Source organism: Pteropus medius, unplaced genomic scaffold, assembly GCF_902729225.1.
Source record: "Pteropus medius unplaced genomic scaffold, Ma_sr-lr_union100, whole genome shotgun sequence".
In the NCBI taxonomy this organism is placed as follows: domain Eukaryota; kingdom Metazoa; phylum Chordata; class Mammalia; order Chiroptera; family Pteropodidae; genus Pteropus; species Pteropus medius.
In genome coordinates this window covers 9,016,239-9,035,975 of record NW_024347790.1, presented here as the reverse complement: position 1 = coordinate 9,035,975, position 19,737 = coordinate 9,016,239, and the positions used below count along the sequence as shown (strand labels likewise).

General features: G+C 33.2%; 1 protein-coding gene across 4 annotated transcripts in view; it reads left to right on the top strand.

Moving 5' to 3' along the window:
- Positions 1 to 19,737, top strand: part of ARHGAP21 (Rho GTPase activating protein 21) — a 120,069-nt gene that overhangs the window by 63,089 nt on the left and 37,243 nt on the right. For 3 of the 4 annotated variants that reach the window (XM_039877571.1, XM_039877572.1, XM_039877569.1), the window contains 3 exons: positions 8,170 to 8,262; positions 9,855 to 9,933; positions 12,504 to 12,558. In XM_039877571.1, coding sequence (XP_039733505.1) covers positions 8,170 to 8,262; positions 9,855 to 9,933; positions 12,504 to 12,558 — 227 coding nt within the window. Of the gene's footprint in view, positions 1 to 8,169; positions 8,263 to 9,854; positions 9,934 to 11,357; positions 11,452 to 12,503; positions 12,559 to 19,737 lie in introns of those variants that run through there. The other variant, XM_039877573.1, reaches the window with a different exon arrangement.

The following is a 19,737-nucleotide window of genomic DNA, read 5'->3' as shown; positions in this document are numbered from 1 at the left end:
CAACACTTTGGAAGTGAGAGAATCTTAAGTGGAAATTTGGGGAAAATCTAGATTTAATAAGCTGGCACATATATGTATATTTTTCCCTTAATGCTTCTGCCATTTACCATGGGAAAATAGTATCTCATAATCTGTCATACTAGTCTTCTTAAATTGGATTCTGCTCAATTATCATATAGGATGTATTTATCATATGGATTTTTGATGTTAGGCAATGTTTCTCTATGAGGTTCTTAAGATATTTTTAGGTACCATCAGCAAACCCAAGCCCCAAAATAAAAATTAGAAGCCTGTTTTCAACAATAAAAAAAAAAAGCTGTGAAACATTTCAGGCAAACAAAAATATAGAGGAAAAAAGTAACTTCCAAGTGTTTGCCATCTATCTTTGTCATCTTAACATTTCAGCATCTTTCCCCTCACACTCCCCTCCCCAACTGAGATGATTCTAAGTATGGTGGTATGGTCAAGACACCGTTGTTCCACTCTTCCCTATTCTCTTACCCCAGAGGTAACCACGAGCCTGGATTTGCTGTGTATTACTCCTTCTGTTTGTATTTTGCTTTAGTGGATCCATAATTCCTAACTCAATAAATTCTTTTTCCTGTGGCAATCTGATATCCATCAAAGAGAAGTAAAGATCCCTTTTTCATCATTATTTCAATCTCCATTATGGTTTCAATTTTTTGGGGTCTGAAAATAGATATTGATTTAAATAAGCTATTTAATTGAATTTTAAAGATAATTAACACCTGGATCTTTAATATTCTATTATGTAATGTGCTTCTTTTAGCTTTCCTCTTTTGCGGAGAGTATACTTTTTCCAAGGCTTTATATTGAAGCTCAGTTTAATTTCAGTGGCCTTCTCTTGTGTAGAGAGATTTTGTTTTTACAACAAAGAAATCAGTAAAAAGGATACTTTAAAAATGTAACTCATTATAAAAGCAAGGTAATTTGGTTTCATTAAAAAATTGTTTAATAGCATATTTGAGAATGTTGAGAGAGAAAGGGAGGAAAAAGCTTAATCTCAGTGACAGTTGTTATTTTCCATTGCTTTGCTTTTGGAGGAAAAATATGGGATAGTCTTTCTTTATATAAAGTATATGTTTTGTCAGCCTGTTAAGAAATGTTTTTCTCGTCACCAGAACTGTGGAATTCCCTGACCCAGGCTTATCTATCTTTCTGTGGATCTTCATTACTTCTTTTTTAGTAATTGGTGTAGCTCAAATTTTGTTACCTCTTAAAATAATCTGTTTGCTTTGTACAGTTAATATTTTAAATCTTGAAATAATTTAAATGTTGCAAGTGATTGAGGTTAGCATTCTCCAAAGAAGAGGGTCATCAGATTTCAGTCATCCTTCAGTTAAGTTGGTATACTCTTTCAACCAATATTTTTATAGCATTTGTAGTATGACAATCACTGACCTTGATCATCTCTGATCTCTCCGTAAACCTTCTGAAGGTTTATCATCAGACTGGCATAGTAATAAGTAACACTTATTAAATACCTATTTGTATTATGCATTATATAAGGCTTTTAATGGATTATCTCTTTTAATCCTCACAACGACCTTGCGAGGGAGGAATAAATAAATCATTTGTCTAAAATCACTTGGAGATAGGGTTGCCAGATGAAATACAGGAGGCCTGATTAAATTTGATTTTCTGATAGACAACTAATAATTCTTAATATAAGTATGTACCAAATATTGCAAAATCTGGCCTACGTGGAAAATAAATGGTAGCGCTGGCATTTTAAATCATGTAATCTGGTCATAGGGCCCAACCTGTTAACTACTGAATTATACTGGATATGGAGAATAAAAATCATGTCCAACCGGGTATTCATCTGGTATTTAGATGGCAGCTACTACCTGTATATCAGTTTTTTTTTACTCAAGCTGTTTTCCCCTCCCCAACTGATTGTATTTACCATAATGTAGAAATATGTGCATGTTTTCTGACTTCAAAGTGTAACATCAACTTTAGGTGAATTCATATATATGTTTTATAGCTTCTCGTTTAAGTCTTTACTAATTGTGTGTTAAATAGAACAACATGACACTTTTTCTGTACATGCTCATTTTAACCATTCTTGTTCATGTCAAATCATTGTAGTTTTCCTTCTTTTCTTCAAATATAGAAAGGTTTGATTACATGTGTGTGTTAAAAAGAAATATTTGTCCTTTCCTTTAATAAGGTCAAAGAAATGACATGTGAATAAGGTATTTAACTGTTCTTTGAAACATGTCCTGTGTGTTCTCAAAAAATTTATAAAAAATTATAAAATACAGATGTCGACCTGAAAGAGGCTTTTGCAAAGAATTGCCAGGGAGGCCACCTGGCTGTGCCAAATGATCATACTGGTCAGTAAGGAATCATTTTTCCTGGTTTATTGTGAGAATATAGGATTGGGCTCTAAGTTTTGCGTATCTAGAAATGGACTTACAAAAACTGAAGACACAAGAGATTAAATAACACACATTTTAAATTTGACACCATAGATTTCTAGTCCCAGCAGAATTGCAGAGAGCAGATATTAAAAAGAAGACACTTAAAATTAATGAGCTAAGTGTTTAACTCAGGACTTGGAGTCAAGGAATATGGAAATTGAAGAGAAGGATAGTTCTTAGTGCACCTACCTGTAATTAAAGGCATATCCATGAGAAATTTTTCTATTTCTAAAAATTTCTATTTTCTAGATATTGGATAATATCCAGGTAGTAATAGCAAGTCAGAATTTTGAAGAAAGTCCAAAAAGGAAAGCTCAGAAACATCAAGAATCAAAAGTACAACTCTTGGCAGATATAATAGGGCTTGCTCTAGGACTGGCCTGTATTTTTGTCTATTCCATATATGTTTTTTCTAGACTACTCATATGTTTTTGGGCATAGCGTAGTGAGAGATTTGTCAGTGGCAAAGTGTCATTTCTTACAAAGGCAGTCATTGCAAAATTAGTATTTCTTTGATAGAAATTAAAACCTAATTATTTTGGACTACATCTATTCTGTATGAGGGAAATTTTGTACCAGAGTTTTCAAAAGTCACTACATTGTTATTCAGTCAACTTTTTATTATTTTGTACAATTCCTTAATAGTCCTTTACATTTTGTCTTTTTAAATATAAGTATGTTATAATCACCTTTGGGACACAGGAGACTGGAAGACATTAATAAGAAAAATGTTTCTCCTCTTTTATTATATAAATCTTTCCATGCAAGCAGTGACTCGATACAACTAAACTTATTAAACCCTCAGCTCTCTAGCCGAGAGAAAATAGATGGTTTTCCTAATGCCAATGGTTGTGCCAATGGTTGTAAATACTGAATCGACCACAGAGAAACCTAGCCTGATTACCAGCTCGACTGGAATTAAGTATTGGCATCCTTTCAAATTAATTATAAGTGTGCTTGTCTACTTGTATTCAGTAAAGCTAGACAAATGAATAAATAATTCAGTTCCTTTTGAAGCAACATGGAGCACCAGGTTTGGATTCAGATCTGGGTTCAAATCCCTACTCTACCTCTTTGCAAGTTACTTAGTCTCCGTTTCTTCCTCAGTTCAATGGTAATATTAGGATTGTAATGCCCATCTTGAAGGCTCGTTGTGAGAATTGAAGTAGATAATGTATTTATTTGTTCAGTGAATAATTACTTATTGATTGCCTGCTCTGTCCAAGCATTGTTCTAGTGATGTGGGGGTCGGGGAACATGACAAAATTCCTGCTCTTCATTTTAGTGGGAGAGAGTACAACCAACATGCAAGCAAATAAATATGTAATGTTAGGTAGTGAGTGATAACTTCTACGAAGAAAAATAAAGCCTGGCATATACAGAAAATTTTCCCCAGCTTTTTATAATTTTCAAAGTATAGTAAACACTTGTATACTGTCCATCTCGATTCAACAATTAATGTGTTGCTGTCTGCCTTATCCATATGTGTGTGGGGGGTGGTGTGAGGGTATCTTGCTTTATTTTTTTTCCCCAAACCATTTGAAAATGAAGTTGCAGATATTGTTATAATTAGTCCCTTAGCACTTTAGCAAACATCTTTTAAGAATTAGGACATTCTTCTAATATTTAATACTAAAACTAATATTAGTTTTCCTTTTCCTCCTAAATCTCATGGAGAAAGCAGCGTGGCTGTCTGTCATAGCTAATCAGAAGTGACAGAAGGATTCATTATATTTACATGTCATCTAAATGTAGAGATAAGGCTGAAGTTACTTTGGGAAGACATATATATATCTATATATATATATATACACACATTACTAATACACACACACACACACACAATAATAATAATACACAATAATAATACACAATACATATATAAAATTAGGTTTATAGTATTTAAAATCGGATAAGAGCTATTTTGCAAGTGCTTTTATAACTTTTCAAAATTTAATTCTTGAAAACAAAAATATGACATTCATCCTCATTTAAGCAGTATGCAAGGAAGGGTGGAAATACACATTTACTGAGAAATTACTTCAGTTACATGCTATGCTGAGTGCTTTAACANGTGTTAAAAAGAAATATTTGTCCTTTCCTTTAATAAGGTCAAAGAAATGACATGTGAATAAGGTATTTAACTGTTCTTTGAAACATGTCCTGTGTGTTCTCAAAAAATTTATAAAAAATTATAAAATACAGATGTCGACCTGAAAGAGGCTTTTGCAAAGAATTGCCAGGGAGGCCACCTGGCTGTGCCAAATGATCATACTGGTCAGTAAGGAATCATTTTTCCTGGTTTATTGTGAGAATATAGGATTGGGCTCTAAGTTTTGCGTATCTAGAAATGGACTTACAAAAACTGAAGACACAAGAGATTAAATAACACACATTTTAAATTTGACACCATAGATTTCTAGTCCCAGCAGAATTGCAGAGAGCAGATATGAAAAAGAAGACACTTAAAATTAATGAGCTAAGTGTTTAACTCAGGACTTGGAGTCAAGGAATATGGAAATTGAAGAGAAGGATAGTTCTTAGTGCACCTACCTGTAATTAAAGGCATATCCATGAGAAATTTTTCTATTTCTAAAAATTTCTATTTTCTAGATATTGGATAATATCCAGGTAGTAATAGCAAGTCAGAATTTTGAAGAAAGTCCAAAAAGGAAAGCTCAGAAACATCAAGAATCAAAAGTACAACTCTTGGCAGATATAATAGGGCTTGCTCTAGGACTGGCCTGTATTTTTGTCTATTCCATATATGTTTTTTCTAGACTACTCATATGTTTTTGGGCATAGCGTAGTGAGAGATTTGTCAGTGGCAAAGTGTCATTTCTTACAAAGGCAGTCATTGCAAAATTAGTATTTCTTTGATAGAAATTAAAACCTAATTATTTTGGACTACATCTATTCTGTATGAGGGAAATTTTGTACCAGAGTTTTCAAAAGTCACTACATTGTTATTCAGTCAACTTTTTATTATTTTGTACAATTCCTTAATAGTCCTTTACATTTTGTCTTTTTAAATATAAGTATGTTATAATCACCTTTGGGACACAGGAGACTGGAAGACATTAATAAGAAAAATGTTTCTCCTCTTTTATTATATAAATCTTTCCATGCAAGCAGTGACTCGATACGACTAAACTTATTAAACCCTCAGCTCTCTAGCCGAGAGAAAATAGATGGTTTTCCTAATGCCAATGGTTGTGCCAATGGTTGTAAATACTGAATCGACCACAGAGAAACCTAGCCTGATTACCAGCTCGACTGGAATTAAGTATTGGCATCCTTTCAAATTAATTATAAGTGTGCTTGTCTACTTGTATTCAGTAAAGCTAGACAAATGAATAAATAATTCAGTTCCTTTTGAAGCAACATGGAGCACCAGGTTTGGATTCAGATCTGGGTTCAAATCCCTACTCTACCTCTTTGCAAGTTACTTAGTCTCCGTTTCTTCCTCAGTTCAATGGTAATATTAGGATTGTAATGCCCATCTTGAAGGCTCGTTGTGAGAATTGAAGTAGATAATGCATTTATTTGTTCATTGAATAATTACTTATTGATTGCCTGCTCTGTCCAAGCATTGTTCTAGTGATGTGGGGGTCGGGGAACGTGACAAAATTCCTGCTCTTCATTTTAGTGGGTGAGAGTACAACCAACATGCAAGCAAATAAATATGTAATGTTAGGTAGTGAGTGATAACTTCTATGAAGAAAAATAAAGCCTGGCATATACAGAAAATTTTCCCCAGCTTTTTATAATTTTCAAAGTATAGTAAACACCTGTATACTGTCCATCTCGATTCAACAATTAACGTATTGCTGTCTGCCTTATCCATATGTGTGTGGGGGGTGGTGTGAGGGTATCTTGCTTTATTTTTTTTCCCCAAACCATTTGAAAATGAAGTTGCAGATATTGTTATAATTAGTCCCTTAGCACTTTAGCAAACATCTTTTAAGAATTAGGACATTCTTCTAATATTTAATACTAAAACTAATATTAGTTTTCCTTTTCCTCCTAAATCTCATGGAGAAAGCAGCGTGGCTGTCTGTCATAGCTAATCAGAAGTGACAGAAGGATTCATTATATTTACATGTCATCTAAATGTAGAGATAAGGCTGAAGTTACTTTGGGAAGACATATATATATACACACAACAATAATATTAACAACAATACACACATATAAAATTAGGTTTATAGTATTTAAAATCGGATAAGAGCTATTTTGCAAGTGCTTTTATAACTTTTCAAAATTTAATTCTTGAAAACAAAAATATGACATTCATCCTCATTTAAGCAGTATGCAAGGAAGGGTGGAAATACACATTTACTGAGGAATTACTTCAGTTACATGCTATGCTGAGTGCTTTAACATGTTATCTCATTTAGTCTTTGTAGAAACCCTTCGAGAATGTAAAAATAAAGAATAATTACTGATATTATAGAAGAAAAAGTAATAATTTCTTTAAGTCAGAAAGTTTACTTAATTGCAACTGGACTATTAAGTGGCAAAGCAAGAATTTGAATCCATATCTACTGGCTTCTAAAACACAAGCAATTTCCACTATACTCGGTTGCTTTTTTAGTGATCGAGTTAGGCATTTGCTAATTAGGAGGAATTCTTTTAGAGTAAATAGCTAAATATGTAAGGGGAGCTACCAATACATATTTTTTTACTAGGAAACTTCTCTTAGGCGCTTTTGTGATACACCACGATAAGAATTCAGTTTTCCATGGCAATAATTATGAATTCTTTATATTTGACACCAAATTATTTTCTGCTCTGCATTGCCATCTAACCAGTATTACTGCATTACTTCATATATGTATAGGCCTTATTTTCTCAATTATATTCTTCATTTAGGGTCAGGGCTGTGGTTCTCAAACTGGAGTGCATTGCAGTCATCTCAGAGTTTCTGATTCAGTAGATCTGGGGTGAGGTCCACACATTTGCATTTCTAACACAGGCCTTTGTGATAGTAATGCTGCTGGTCTGGGGGACCACACTCTAGGAACCGCTATCTGCCTATTTGTCCCCCTTCAGTACTTATTATGATGTTTACCACTTCGCTTAAACGTCTTCTCATCTGAATCTTTCCTTGACTTCCGTTTTACTGAAACGTAGTTGTTCTCGAGCATTAGTGTGTATAGGGAAACTTGTCAACAAAGCACGATCTGATTGGATCGTGAGACACTGATTTTTAGCAAACACCTTAGATGTTTTCCATGGACAGCGATATGCGAACTGTGTCTTATTCATCATCATAACTTAAAGATTTGCACGGTGCCGTGTTAAAGAGCAGAAGAGTGAGTACCACTAGTGTGTAGTCTAGCTGTGTGACCTTGGAGAATTTAATTTCTCTGAGCTTCAGTTTCCTTTTTATGCAATGGTGGTAGTAGTACTTACTTGCTATAGAAATTAGCTCTCAGCTGTGTATAGTACTTAGTGTAGTAATTTATATACCGAATGAACCTAGGAAATGGAAACTATTACTATTGTTGTGGCTGTTTTGTTATGAAAGAAGCAAAATAAATGTTCCAATTAATGAAAGCCCCTAAATTATGATTTTAGCCTTGGAATTCAGGATGTGTTTTTAACACTTCATTAAAAATCTTTACTTGTCTTGATTAAATACTATTTTACATTTTGGTATTTTAGTAAACTATTATGAAGTAAAGCTATGCCCTGGGCTTTTTTTCTCTCACAGGAAAACAAAGGAACCGCTTGGAACCCATGGATACCATATTCGTTAAGCAGGTTAAAGAAGGGGGACCTGCTTTTGAAGCTGGATTATGCACAGGTGCTAATATTATTCTTTAAATAATACCTTCTAATTCCTTTTTTACTTTCTTTTTATCTTCCATATTTCATTTCTGTATTTTTTCCTTATCTATGCTCATGTATGTTTCTCTCTTTTTCTTCAGATCTCTTATTACTGTTTTTGAGACATAATTGGTTATATATTTCTTGATACCCAAATGGATGGGTTTGAACAGCAATAGTTTAATGTAAACTATAAATTGTGGGTACGTTAGGTTACCATTCAGATAATGGAGTCTTGGAGGCCCTTTTAAAGAACCTATTTTGCATATATTTTATTTTGAAGAAAGAAGCAAAATGGTGAAGATATTTATTGACATAATTGAAATAGTCTTGGATCTTCAAATTCTGAAAGTACCTGATTTTCTAGAAGTGAATTAATTAATTTGCACCATAACCAGTTGCTTAAGTCTTCAATGCAACACAAGCCCAGCCTCATCTGTAGGTATCAGTGGATATAGTCTGATAGCTGTTTGTTCTAAAATATTTTGTGATTTGTGATTTTAATAAAAACTAAATAGAGATTTCATTTAGATTAATGCACATTCTAAAATAGTTACTCTTTTGTTTTTAAACAAAATAATTTAAAACGAGAATTAGTGAAAAACTATCTTTTATTGCTTTTTGAATAAAATGATTTTTAGCTACAAATATCTTGTCTTTTCAGCTACAGATATTATCAAATATCTGTAGTGAGTGTCGTTGCTAAGATTTATTAGAATGCACTGTTAACTTATTACTTCCCTTAATTAATTACCATTTTCATCATACTTAAGTAACCCTAATTTCTATATCATTAATGTGTATAACTGTATGTCAGCGTACATATGGAATTCCATTTTCTAGAATGTTTCACCTGTCATGTTCTAAGCCTCACAAAGTTGGGAAGATGAAATGGAGATACTATGTGATAAACACATAAAAAGGGCATTTTTTTCCTATATTCCTCTTTCCCCTATCCTTTCTCTCCCAATCTTTTCCTTTCTCCTTCCCTGAGTTTTTCTGAGTAATACAGAAAAACTGTCCTTTTCCCCATTAAAATGAAGAAGGAGTTAATATGTATAAAATTAAAACCATGTACATACCCATATTTAAGTTGGGTCACGAAGTGCTAATCAATAAACTAAATGGATTGGGAGAATACCACACGGAAGTTAGCTGGGCTAAAATTAAAGGACACTGAAGTAGTAAGACAGTCAGTTGTTTAAGCCTGTTGAGTAATGTGTATCACAAATGACAAGAGAAACAGGAAAACTAGTAGTTCTACAACTCAGAAAACGGCCAGTAGGGGCATAGATAGTATAGTAGAGCTGTGGCCGCTTGGTGACTGTACCTTTTGAGTTGTCTAAATTCATCAGTGACTGGAACTCTTATTTAAAACATGGCTTTATTCCATAAGAAACTAGATATATTAAAATTTAGATTCATTTTTATAAAAGATACTTTAAAAAATAATGAGCAATGATACATTAAAAAATAAGGACATTACTCGAGACATTATTTCAAAAGTATTCAGAAGGGACTTTCTTTAGGAATTCCTCGTGTGATTTTTTTTTTTATTCCTCTCTGAAGGTGACCGAATCATAAAAGTCAACGGAGAAAGTGTTATTGGAAAGACCTATTCCCAAGTAATTGCTTTAATTCAAAACAGGTAAGATTCTTGAAATATGATTAATTTTGGCCAGAGATGGGTTTTACAAATCAATGGAGCAAGTAGATTTAATAGAATATCGTATTTCTGTAGGGAACTGAGGTGATGTGGAGATGTGGAACTTTGTCTTAAAGTGGATAACGCATTTGAGGGTTGCCAAGAAGAAACTCCTGAGGATAGTGTAGTTGGTGGCTTTGCTTTGGCAAATTCATCAGATTTGTGATTAAAATCCTTTAACGTCTAAAAGGCACACATTTTAAATTTTCTGTAAGTTTCCCACTTTTATTCCAAGTGACAAATGATACTTTGTTTATAATATATAAATAAATGCATATATAATTGATTTTAAAACCTCTTACTAAAATAAAGTATCTTTAAATAGCTTATTGAATGATATTCTTAGCTCAAAATTATTCATTTGTTTTAACCAAGATGGCAAGATATTGTCTTTTAATCCATTTGTCTGCCTACATTGTACAGAATGATAGGATTTTGAGTTCTAACAGTAAATATAGAGTGACTATCTATGGGACCTCAAAGATAATTTAGTCCTACTCTTTCTCTCTACAACAAACCTAGACAATTTACAAAAATTACAAATAAAGTAATTGAAAGCCACAGAGGTTACCATATTGAATAGCTGTCAAGAGCAGGCATGAATCTGGGGTTTGATTTCCAGATCAGCACTATTGTAGGATGTTCTTTCTAGATTCAAATATAGTAACTTTTAGATTATCTGTGGCATTATATGAGCTACACCCCACTATCTACAATTAAATTGAAGTTTTTTATTTTCTGAAGATCTTTATCAAGCTCCTCTACATCTAAAGCAGTCAGGCTGTAATCTGTTACTTACACTGCTGCCCTCATACATTGTCGTTTTTACAATTAGATGTGATGCGATCGTGATGTATCAATCTGGGAGTGTTCTCCGAACTGTTTTGATATTTAATGACATTCTTAGAGAAAGCAGATTTTAAATCTAGCCTCTAATGTTGGTTTCTAGGTGTTCTTTATAGTGATACTAATTGATTTTAAAGTATGAGGAGACTTAGGGACTGGTGGAACATTTGAAGCCTCGCCGAGGCCGTGGGGTGACCCACCCAAATTTTCTTTTCCTTAAAATCATTTAAATCATTGTAAATATACCAATATGGGTTTTTAACCTGTAATTTAAGGATTTTTAATATGTTAACATCTCTTTAAAAATATTTTCCAATATTTTAGGAAATAACTTATTCTTTGTTTTCCTAAAAATCTATGTTAATTTTTTTGTTACTGGTGCCATTCATCTTTCAGAGTACTAACGTTTTGGAGTGACAGTCTTAATTTTTCAACCAATAAAGCAGTTTGAAAAATAAAGAAATACTGTTTTTCATGATCTTATTTTCTTTTAAAAAATTGTGTTCCTTTTGTCTGCAGTTGGTAGCAAATGGATAATGCAGCACAAAGCCATTGAGATTCTGCAGAGTATTAGTGTAAAAATGTATCCTTGCAGAAGAATTTATCTAAACATCAGTATGTATTTTCTACCAACTCTAAATACAAGTACCTGCATAATTTACTAGTTAAATTTATTCGAACCTGTGGTTCTTATTGGTTTTCTATTCTCTCAGCATTTATAAACCCCAAAATAAGGGTTCAAATCTATCAAAAAGAGACACCAGTGAATTAGATTTTTTTTTCTTTTTTTTTGTTTCTTGTTTGATTGTTTCTTAATCTCTTGATTGTATTGGGGTGGGGAGATTCTCTGATATTGGTAGGTTAGATATTGAAGCCCTTGATGGGACAGCACCACTGTCCTTGCCTTATCTAAATGTAATTCCAGATCACAGGACTCAGTATAATGTCTCCTTTTGGACTTTTTAACCCAGAGGAACTACTCTGTCATTTTGAACAAGAAAATAAAATGAGACTCTGAGCTGTGCCTGTAAAGGCTCTAAAATTAAATTGTAGAGAGGAAAGCATATACAGAAGTTGAAATGCCATATGGTTTTTAATTAAATAAGGAGTCATGTTGATAGTTGTGATGGTGGACTCTGATTTCCTTCACTTCTGAGGCCAAGAGGGAATATTTCAAAATTAAGCTTAATAATATTGCCTAAAATGTTAAATATGAGAGTTCCTTGTTTTTTTGGTTTTTTGTTTTTCACTTTTAACTTGGTAGTGAGAATATGTGGTAAAAATTTGTAATTTGTTCTGTGACTTTAAGTAAAATAATAACTAATTATATACTGATGAGTTTTGTTACAGGACTATTTAATATAAATAATGTACTTTATTTCTAAATTAAATTATGTTTCTAAATTATAAGAAGACTTGACTGATTATGAATAGCTCAAACATATGTCAGGGAGTCCTCTTTCATACATAATTAGCTTAAGTATGTATAAAAGGGACTTCTTTTCACTTTAGTGATTTGAATTTTAAAAGAGACTTAAAAAAATAAAAATTAAACTCTTGAGCAACTTAAGAAATGCTTGTAAGTTAACTATTTTTCCTTTATGTCTTTCTAATACATTTCTACCTCCCCTAAAATAGTGTATATATATATATATGTTCAATTTCAGTGATACAACATTGGAGCTTAGCGTTATGCCCAAAGATGAAGACATTCTCCAAGTGGTAAGTTTTATTCAAATACGAATTGTTTTTTAGTCATGAGTGTTAATAAAAATTCTTTAAAGATAGAGGTGGATTACATTTTTTAAAATTCTAGGAAAAAAAAAAAACAAACTCTTTGGTTTATTTAGCAGAGTCTGGAATTCCCCAGATTTAACAACAACAACAAAAAGTAAAAGACCATTGTCGATTTTTTGCAATTAAGTGATATGATAATGTTTTATTGATTTTACTGTGAACCCTTATTGTTGTCATTTGCAATGAGATCCCTAGAATTTACTCCAGTATTGTTTTTTAGGTAGTCATTTGATGAAAAGTCAAAAAGTTCAGGGTGCTAGGGCATAACCCCAAGAATTAGAATCTTTTTTTTTTAATATGAGGAAGTTTCTGAAAGCCATTTCTTAATTTTCAACAAGTGTTACTGTTTGTAAATTAACTTACCAAGCAGTTTTCTTGACAATAACAATTCATTCCGATAGTAGAAATAGGCACGATGAATGGAGTCCACAGCTTAAGGGAAAAATATATGAAGGTCTTAGGAAATGAAACTGTATTATTGAAAACTTTAGCATTTAGTCTAAAATATTTTTCTCCTTTTTAGAAAGAAATTGAATGGAATACTTACCTTCTTTATTAAGCTTAAATATTACTGAAAGTAAAAAGCTGATAAAATATATAAACTTCATTGAAAAAATTAATAATTTCCCCCAATTAACTCTGCAGTTTAAGAGAATAAAACAGCCTGAGAAAACTGTGTAAGTTACACACTAAAAGCTAACAATTAGAGCTAGGAAATGGCAGTGGCTACTAGAGTTTTGTTTTTTGATTTTGTTTTTTTTTTTGTTTTTTTGTTTGTTTGTTTTTAGTGAATAGTTTTTTTTGTTTTGTTTTTGCTTATTCAAGAAATATAAGTAGATGGAGTAAAAGGGGTCAAATATGTGGTGACAGAAAGAAATCTAACTATGGGAGGGGAACACACAATGCACTATATATATGCCTATTAAATCATACACCTGAAACTTACTGGATTTTGTTAACCAATGCCACACAAAAAAATAAAATAAAATAAAAAATAAATATAGGGAACTTATGGAATCTTGTGATGGGAATGGAAATGGTAAAGTAATGTTTTTTATTTGTAACGCATTAATTTGAATTTAGCTCAACAAAAGTCCTAAATAATCTTCAATAAACTTTTTTTTTTCTTTTTAAATGTCACTAAAACTGGTCCTAATGATTCAACTTATTCTCTGACAAGTAAAATATAATTAACCGAAGTCCATGAAGTTCAACCTTGTGTTTTCAAGGTGTGTTGATGTTATTTGAGAGTGGCTTTTTACTGATAACAGATTACCCATCCTAAGTACACTGTTCTGTTGGGGTTGGGGATACTTAGCAAGGAAGGTGCAACTGTCCATGGTAATTTTCCTGGGCATGTAGAGCTAGCGGTAGGGTTCCTGCAGATTGAGAGAGTAGCAGATGTAACCATCGAAGGTGATAGAAGTCGCTAGATTAGAATAAATAGGAGACTTCCTGTAGTGTTTCACTTCTTCAAAGGCCTAGACGATGCTTAGATGGTAGGAAAAGCTTCGCCTTGAATTCTCCTTGCAATCTGATGACTCAACGACAGAATGCACTTCCAGAACAAAACTGTTTTTTCATCCTCAGTAGACGCTTTCCTTGCCAAAGTGAAGGTACTGGTTGGACGCTATTTTGAACAGAGCTCATTTCACAGAATGGCTGGCATTGTACTAAATGCCTAGGGAAGGAAGCAAACGCAGAATTACCATCATAACCTGCTGTGTGGTTGATGATGAGTAGCAGCAGTGGAAGGAACAATTTTCTAATGATGTGATCAGTGGGAAATTGGGTTAATTAGCCTGTCTTGTTATATTGTATTTAAGATAAATATATTTAAAATAAAGGTAAAATACAAAGTGTTGCAAACATGGGAAATTGGTTCACTAGAGCGACATGAGCACACAGATCTTCGTGGTTCATCAGTAAAGGGTTCTGTTATATTGTAACAGGAAATTCATTTTTAAAACATTTTAATTATAAGAAATTATAATATAAGAATTATTTTAATTATAAGAAATTAAAAGCTCAGACCTATCATGATAAAAGAAAACTTGACTTTTAAGCTCAGCTTTCATTTATATTTGGATGTGCTATTGTTTATTAGGAAATCAAAGGAGTTTATATAATTAATCCATACTTGCATTGTTCCCTAAAGGACCTTAGGACATGGCAATTTCTTTTAATGTATAATTGTTTTTAGCTGGACTATCTACAAGTGTCATTTTTTAAAGCTATTATAAAAACAAAAAACAAAGAGAACCTGGGATTTAAAAAAATGTGTATAGAAATACTTCTCTCCAAGAGATTCTAGAGGTAAAATGTTCTATAAGGGGTTTTCAGAAGTATTATGTTGGTCTTAAATCTGTTACCCAAAATATAGCCCTTTAAAGATGTATTTGTTCCTGTGAGATTGAATATTCATTGTAAAGAAAACAGTAAACATCAACATTTTTATAGCCTCTGTAAAAATTATTTGCCCAAGAGAAAGCTTGTCATAGTTGGTATATGTTTGCCCAGCAACAGCAGGATGGGTGTCCATGGAATTTTGTTCCTGAAATGACATGTGGACCAAATTTGCGCAGCTCATCTTTGAGAGGTGGCATAGAAAATTTAATTCGATTTGAAATTTAACTCATGTAAGGGCAAGTATATAAAAATAAATTTAATAATTTACAAATTACAGTGAAAGAATGTTGAAAAACATGAAGTAAAATTAAGAATAATTCGTTGTTATTAAACTAGGGCTGTATTAAACTAGGGCTCCAGTACTTACTTGTCAGCCTCATTTTTTAAATCAACATATATTTTCTAGATTAAGAACATAAATAGCATCACATTCATTTTAGTCACTTTGACAGTATTCTATAATGATATTTTAGACTGTAATATCTTAGGTTTGTATTTGTAAGGTGTAATTACAAAATAAAAAGCATTTCCTGTTTCAAAGAAAACCAAAATGGTTTTGTTACCTTCTCAAATGTCTTGTGTATGAATGAAGTAGCCACCACCCATCAAATCGCCTGAACAGTGATGCTGGTTGAAGAAAACACATTCTTGCATGAACCGATGGTAGAACTCAGTCAGTGGATGCCTCAAGATATTTTGTTAAGCATTTGGCTCAGAGGACTCAAAATTAAATTTTAAGCTGATCGGTTCTGATGGCTGTGGAGATTCTTGGGTGTGTCTACTGTCTGACCAGGGCGTTTTGCGCCTACTTGTTGCTGGTTTGGGTTAAGCACAGCAAAGCCAGCTGCTTTCGTCATGTGACAGGGAAGAAAGCGATGGCACAGGGATTTGATCCCAGGCAGGTCAGAGACTAGCGCCTGTCCCCTGAGCTAAACCTGGTTGTATGCTGCCGCTGGGTACAGGAGAGGAGTTAGCGAGCGTGCTTCTCACAGTCTCCTAGCTGTTGTTGGAGCTCACATCTCTGGGCTCTGAGTCTAGTGCTCTTTTTGTCATTCCGTGAAGATGTGATATAAGTTGAGAAATGTAATTTGACCCAAGTTTTTCTTGAGATTTATTAGAATTGCTTTCATAATAATCATTTAATATGTTTCATGATCAGTAGAATAGTCCACTGAAAATGAGATATCCATTTGTGAACTGTGAATCAAGATGGTCTTACCTAGAGTAAGGGAAGCAGGAGTAGGAATTCTGGAGGGATTCTTTCATATTTGTCAAGTTTGTAGCAGATTTTAAAAATCTGTTTTTAAATAATGATAAGCTAGTACATGCTTTTTAGAAAAGTTTTAAGTAATTTAGAAAGTTGTAAAATTTTCACACCCCACTGTGGTATGGTTGGCATGTACTTTACTGTACAGGCAGACATATAGTTATTTTGGCTTTTATCATAGGTAATAGCATTAAATTAATAAGTCAGGCTATTAAAGTGAAATGGTAGGCAGGAATTTTAATCATACCAGCAGGGTTTTTTTGTTTTGTTGTTTGTTTTTACCATTTATTAGACAGTGTAAGTATCATAGGCATGGAAATAGTGATTTTGATAACAACTCTACTAAAACTGAACTGAAGGATTATTTTAGGATCATTTCGATACTATTAGGCACTGTACATATAGTCAAGATCCAGATTGTTAATATTAAATAATACATTTTTATTTATTAAAACAGCGATACATCAGACCATGATTTGTCAATGAAACACTTGGTACTTTTTGACCAAGCCCTCAAGGGAAAGCCTGCCAGCCACAGCTGTGAGCAAGTTATAGGGTTTTCATTTCTTTTTCCAGATATAAAAACCTTATCAGTGGGTTCCATGTCCACGTCAAAGAGTTATTGCATGTTGTATTCCATTCCAGATGATTCACCTAATGTTCACCTAAGCCCTGATGAATATTTTCCCCCTTGAAGGAGTCTCAAGCATTCCTTAGCAGGTTTGTTTTCCAGGGAAACAGTTAGCAAGCATCATGGGAGAAGAGGATTCCTTAAAATGCATATTATCTATTCTGATTTATTTCCCCAAATTTACTCTGAAGCCAATCTGTGTCTGTACCATACCTCTCAGAATAGTCATTGAAGTTCCAGAATTATTCCTAGGTATGTCTGTGACCTACCTGGAACACATAATAAGCTACAGTGGACTTAGGACTCTGCTAATTTCCCCACAGATGTTAAGTGAATTAACATTAGTTCCCAAACTTTATGAGAATGAGGAACTTTTAGATGATAGATAGATAGATAGATAGATAGATAGATAGATAGATAGATAGATAGATAGATAGATAGATAGATAGATAGATAGATAGATGATAGATAGGTAGGTAGATAGATAGATAGATAGATAGATAGATAGATAGATAAACAAGCATTTTTAGTGTTCATGAACTGAGAGGATATGTGAAGTAATTCAGTAATGCTCTTGGATGAGTTCACGTTTTATTCGTCAAAACTGCATCTGCTTACATTACACAATAATTCTGTATATGTAAGAGTTCACTTAGTCCACTGTTAATGCATGGTGCACGGGAATATTTTTAGGGACCCCTGCCATAACTTTACTTGTAAGTAGGGACCCATGAATGTAGACTATTTAAAATTTAGGGTTACTATATAGGAATCTTAGAGATGTCTCAAGTACGTGAAGTATTTTTTCAAATATTTAATAGTTTCAGTCATACACTTATATTATTAAAAGATAATATTCTTCCCCAAATTTGAATAAAGGAAGGATCTTAATTATTAGTTCTAGAGCAGCATTTCCTAGCAAAAATTCTACTTATATTAATACCCCTGGAAAAAATGGGTTCTATGGCTAAATAAGTTTGTGATCTACCTTTGAGTTCTACAACGTACAGTAATGTAGTAGAGGTCTTGAGAAGTCAAGGAACTTCCCAGCCAGTCTTATCCTAGGTCACTGACCACAGAGACCACACTCTCCTCCTCTTTGTCAGGCAATACCTGATAAATACCTGATATGCACAGACCTACTGTGGGAAATACTGTGTCAGAGTTTACTCATCCAGACACAGTTTTCCTTTCATGGAAAAGTATTGGTGTGAATATAATCAGAATTAAAAAGATAGGTTTGTTATGTCAGTGCACGTCCTTAAAATGTATATTTTGATTGACTGTATTCATGCATTAAAAATATTGTGGCATGTATGTTTTTTTTTTTATCTACTTGGCTTTAATTTCTTGCTACAATCTGGTTTATGTTTTATAATATTCATTACAAAAGAATAGCTCTGGAAGTAGTATTTTTTGTCTATTCAGTAGTTATTTTCATCAATTAATAAAACAGGGGCCAAAAGGTACAGTGTTGAAAGATCTTAATTTTTGAGTGAAACCTATTTAATAAAAGAGCCACTCTCTTTTTTCCAAATCACAGTGTAAAGGCAGCTGCAGTCAGCTGACAGCTTGTGGTTATACTCTGATTTACAGGGGAAGGAGGAGGTTGTACTATTTTAAATGCATAATAGAGCCTTCGTTTCGTCATCTGGAAGCAGAGATGGAAGAAGCTCAGGGGAAATGAGAGACGTCGATGTTGCTCTTGTGGAAGGGAAGCTTTGTAGCACATCGTCAGACAGCAGTGCAGATCGAAGAAAATATCTATTAGGAATGCATGTCACCAGACGTATTTTGCTTTCAAGGATGGTAGACAAATCAAATCAGAACCAGATAAAAGCCTGAGAAAAAGATACCCAGAAGGATACTGAAGTTATTCTTTATGCTTCACTGCCCTTTACCTCTCTTGGTACCTTCCAGAGAAATGAGTATAGATGTATTTTTAGCTTGCTGTTTCCAGCATCAATATGACAACATGATTCTGTCTTTCTGTCAGTAAGCAGCTTCTACTATGTTTTCCTATTTTCTGCTAGCTACAATTTACAAAGGATGTCACAGCTCTGGTAAGAAATGCACAGAAGCCATTTCCTTGCTTTTTAAGTCATGTTTGGTAGAGATTTGTAATAAGCCAATTGATTGAAACTGTAAGTTTGCTTAGAGAAATTCCTCCATAGTGCCATAGTGTTAATCTTACTAATTTGCAGAATGTGTTTGTGACATATGGTTTTCTTTATTTTTTATTTTTATGGTTTTTTTTTTTTTTGGTATCACGTACATAACCAATGTTAAAACATATTTATCTGCATCTGTGTTTTTTTTTTAAGTATCTCACCTGCTCTCTTTCCCTATTACTTTGCTGTGATGTTATGTTTGTGGCTGCGCTTGAGCTTGCAAGCTGTCTAATGCAAAGACAGGATATGATGATAGTCCTGAATTAAGCTTGTTTTGATTAGGGGAGGATGTGTAACAGATACCACACCTAACCGTCTCAGACGCTGAACTTGGCCCTGAGTTGCATCCATTAGCTCTGTTCTGTAGACTCTCTGTGTTTAATTTCAGTTTTTATTAAGTTTTTGAAAATATTGCTAGGTAATTTCACAAATAGTTGATGAAAAATGATTTGAGCTGCATGCCTGCCTGTTAGTAATAGAGACATGTCTCCTTATAAGTAAAAGAGACCAAATAAATTTGTACAATATAATCTTGCATTAGCTTAAAATAAAAAAATATAAATTAAATACAGAAAGGTGAATTACTTTTTTATATTTTTTATGCCTTTAATATATGTGCTTACTTT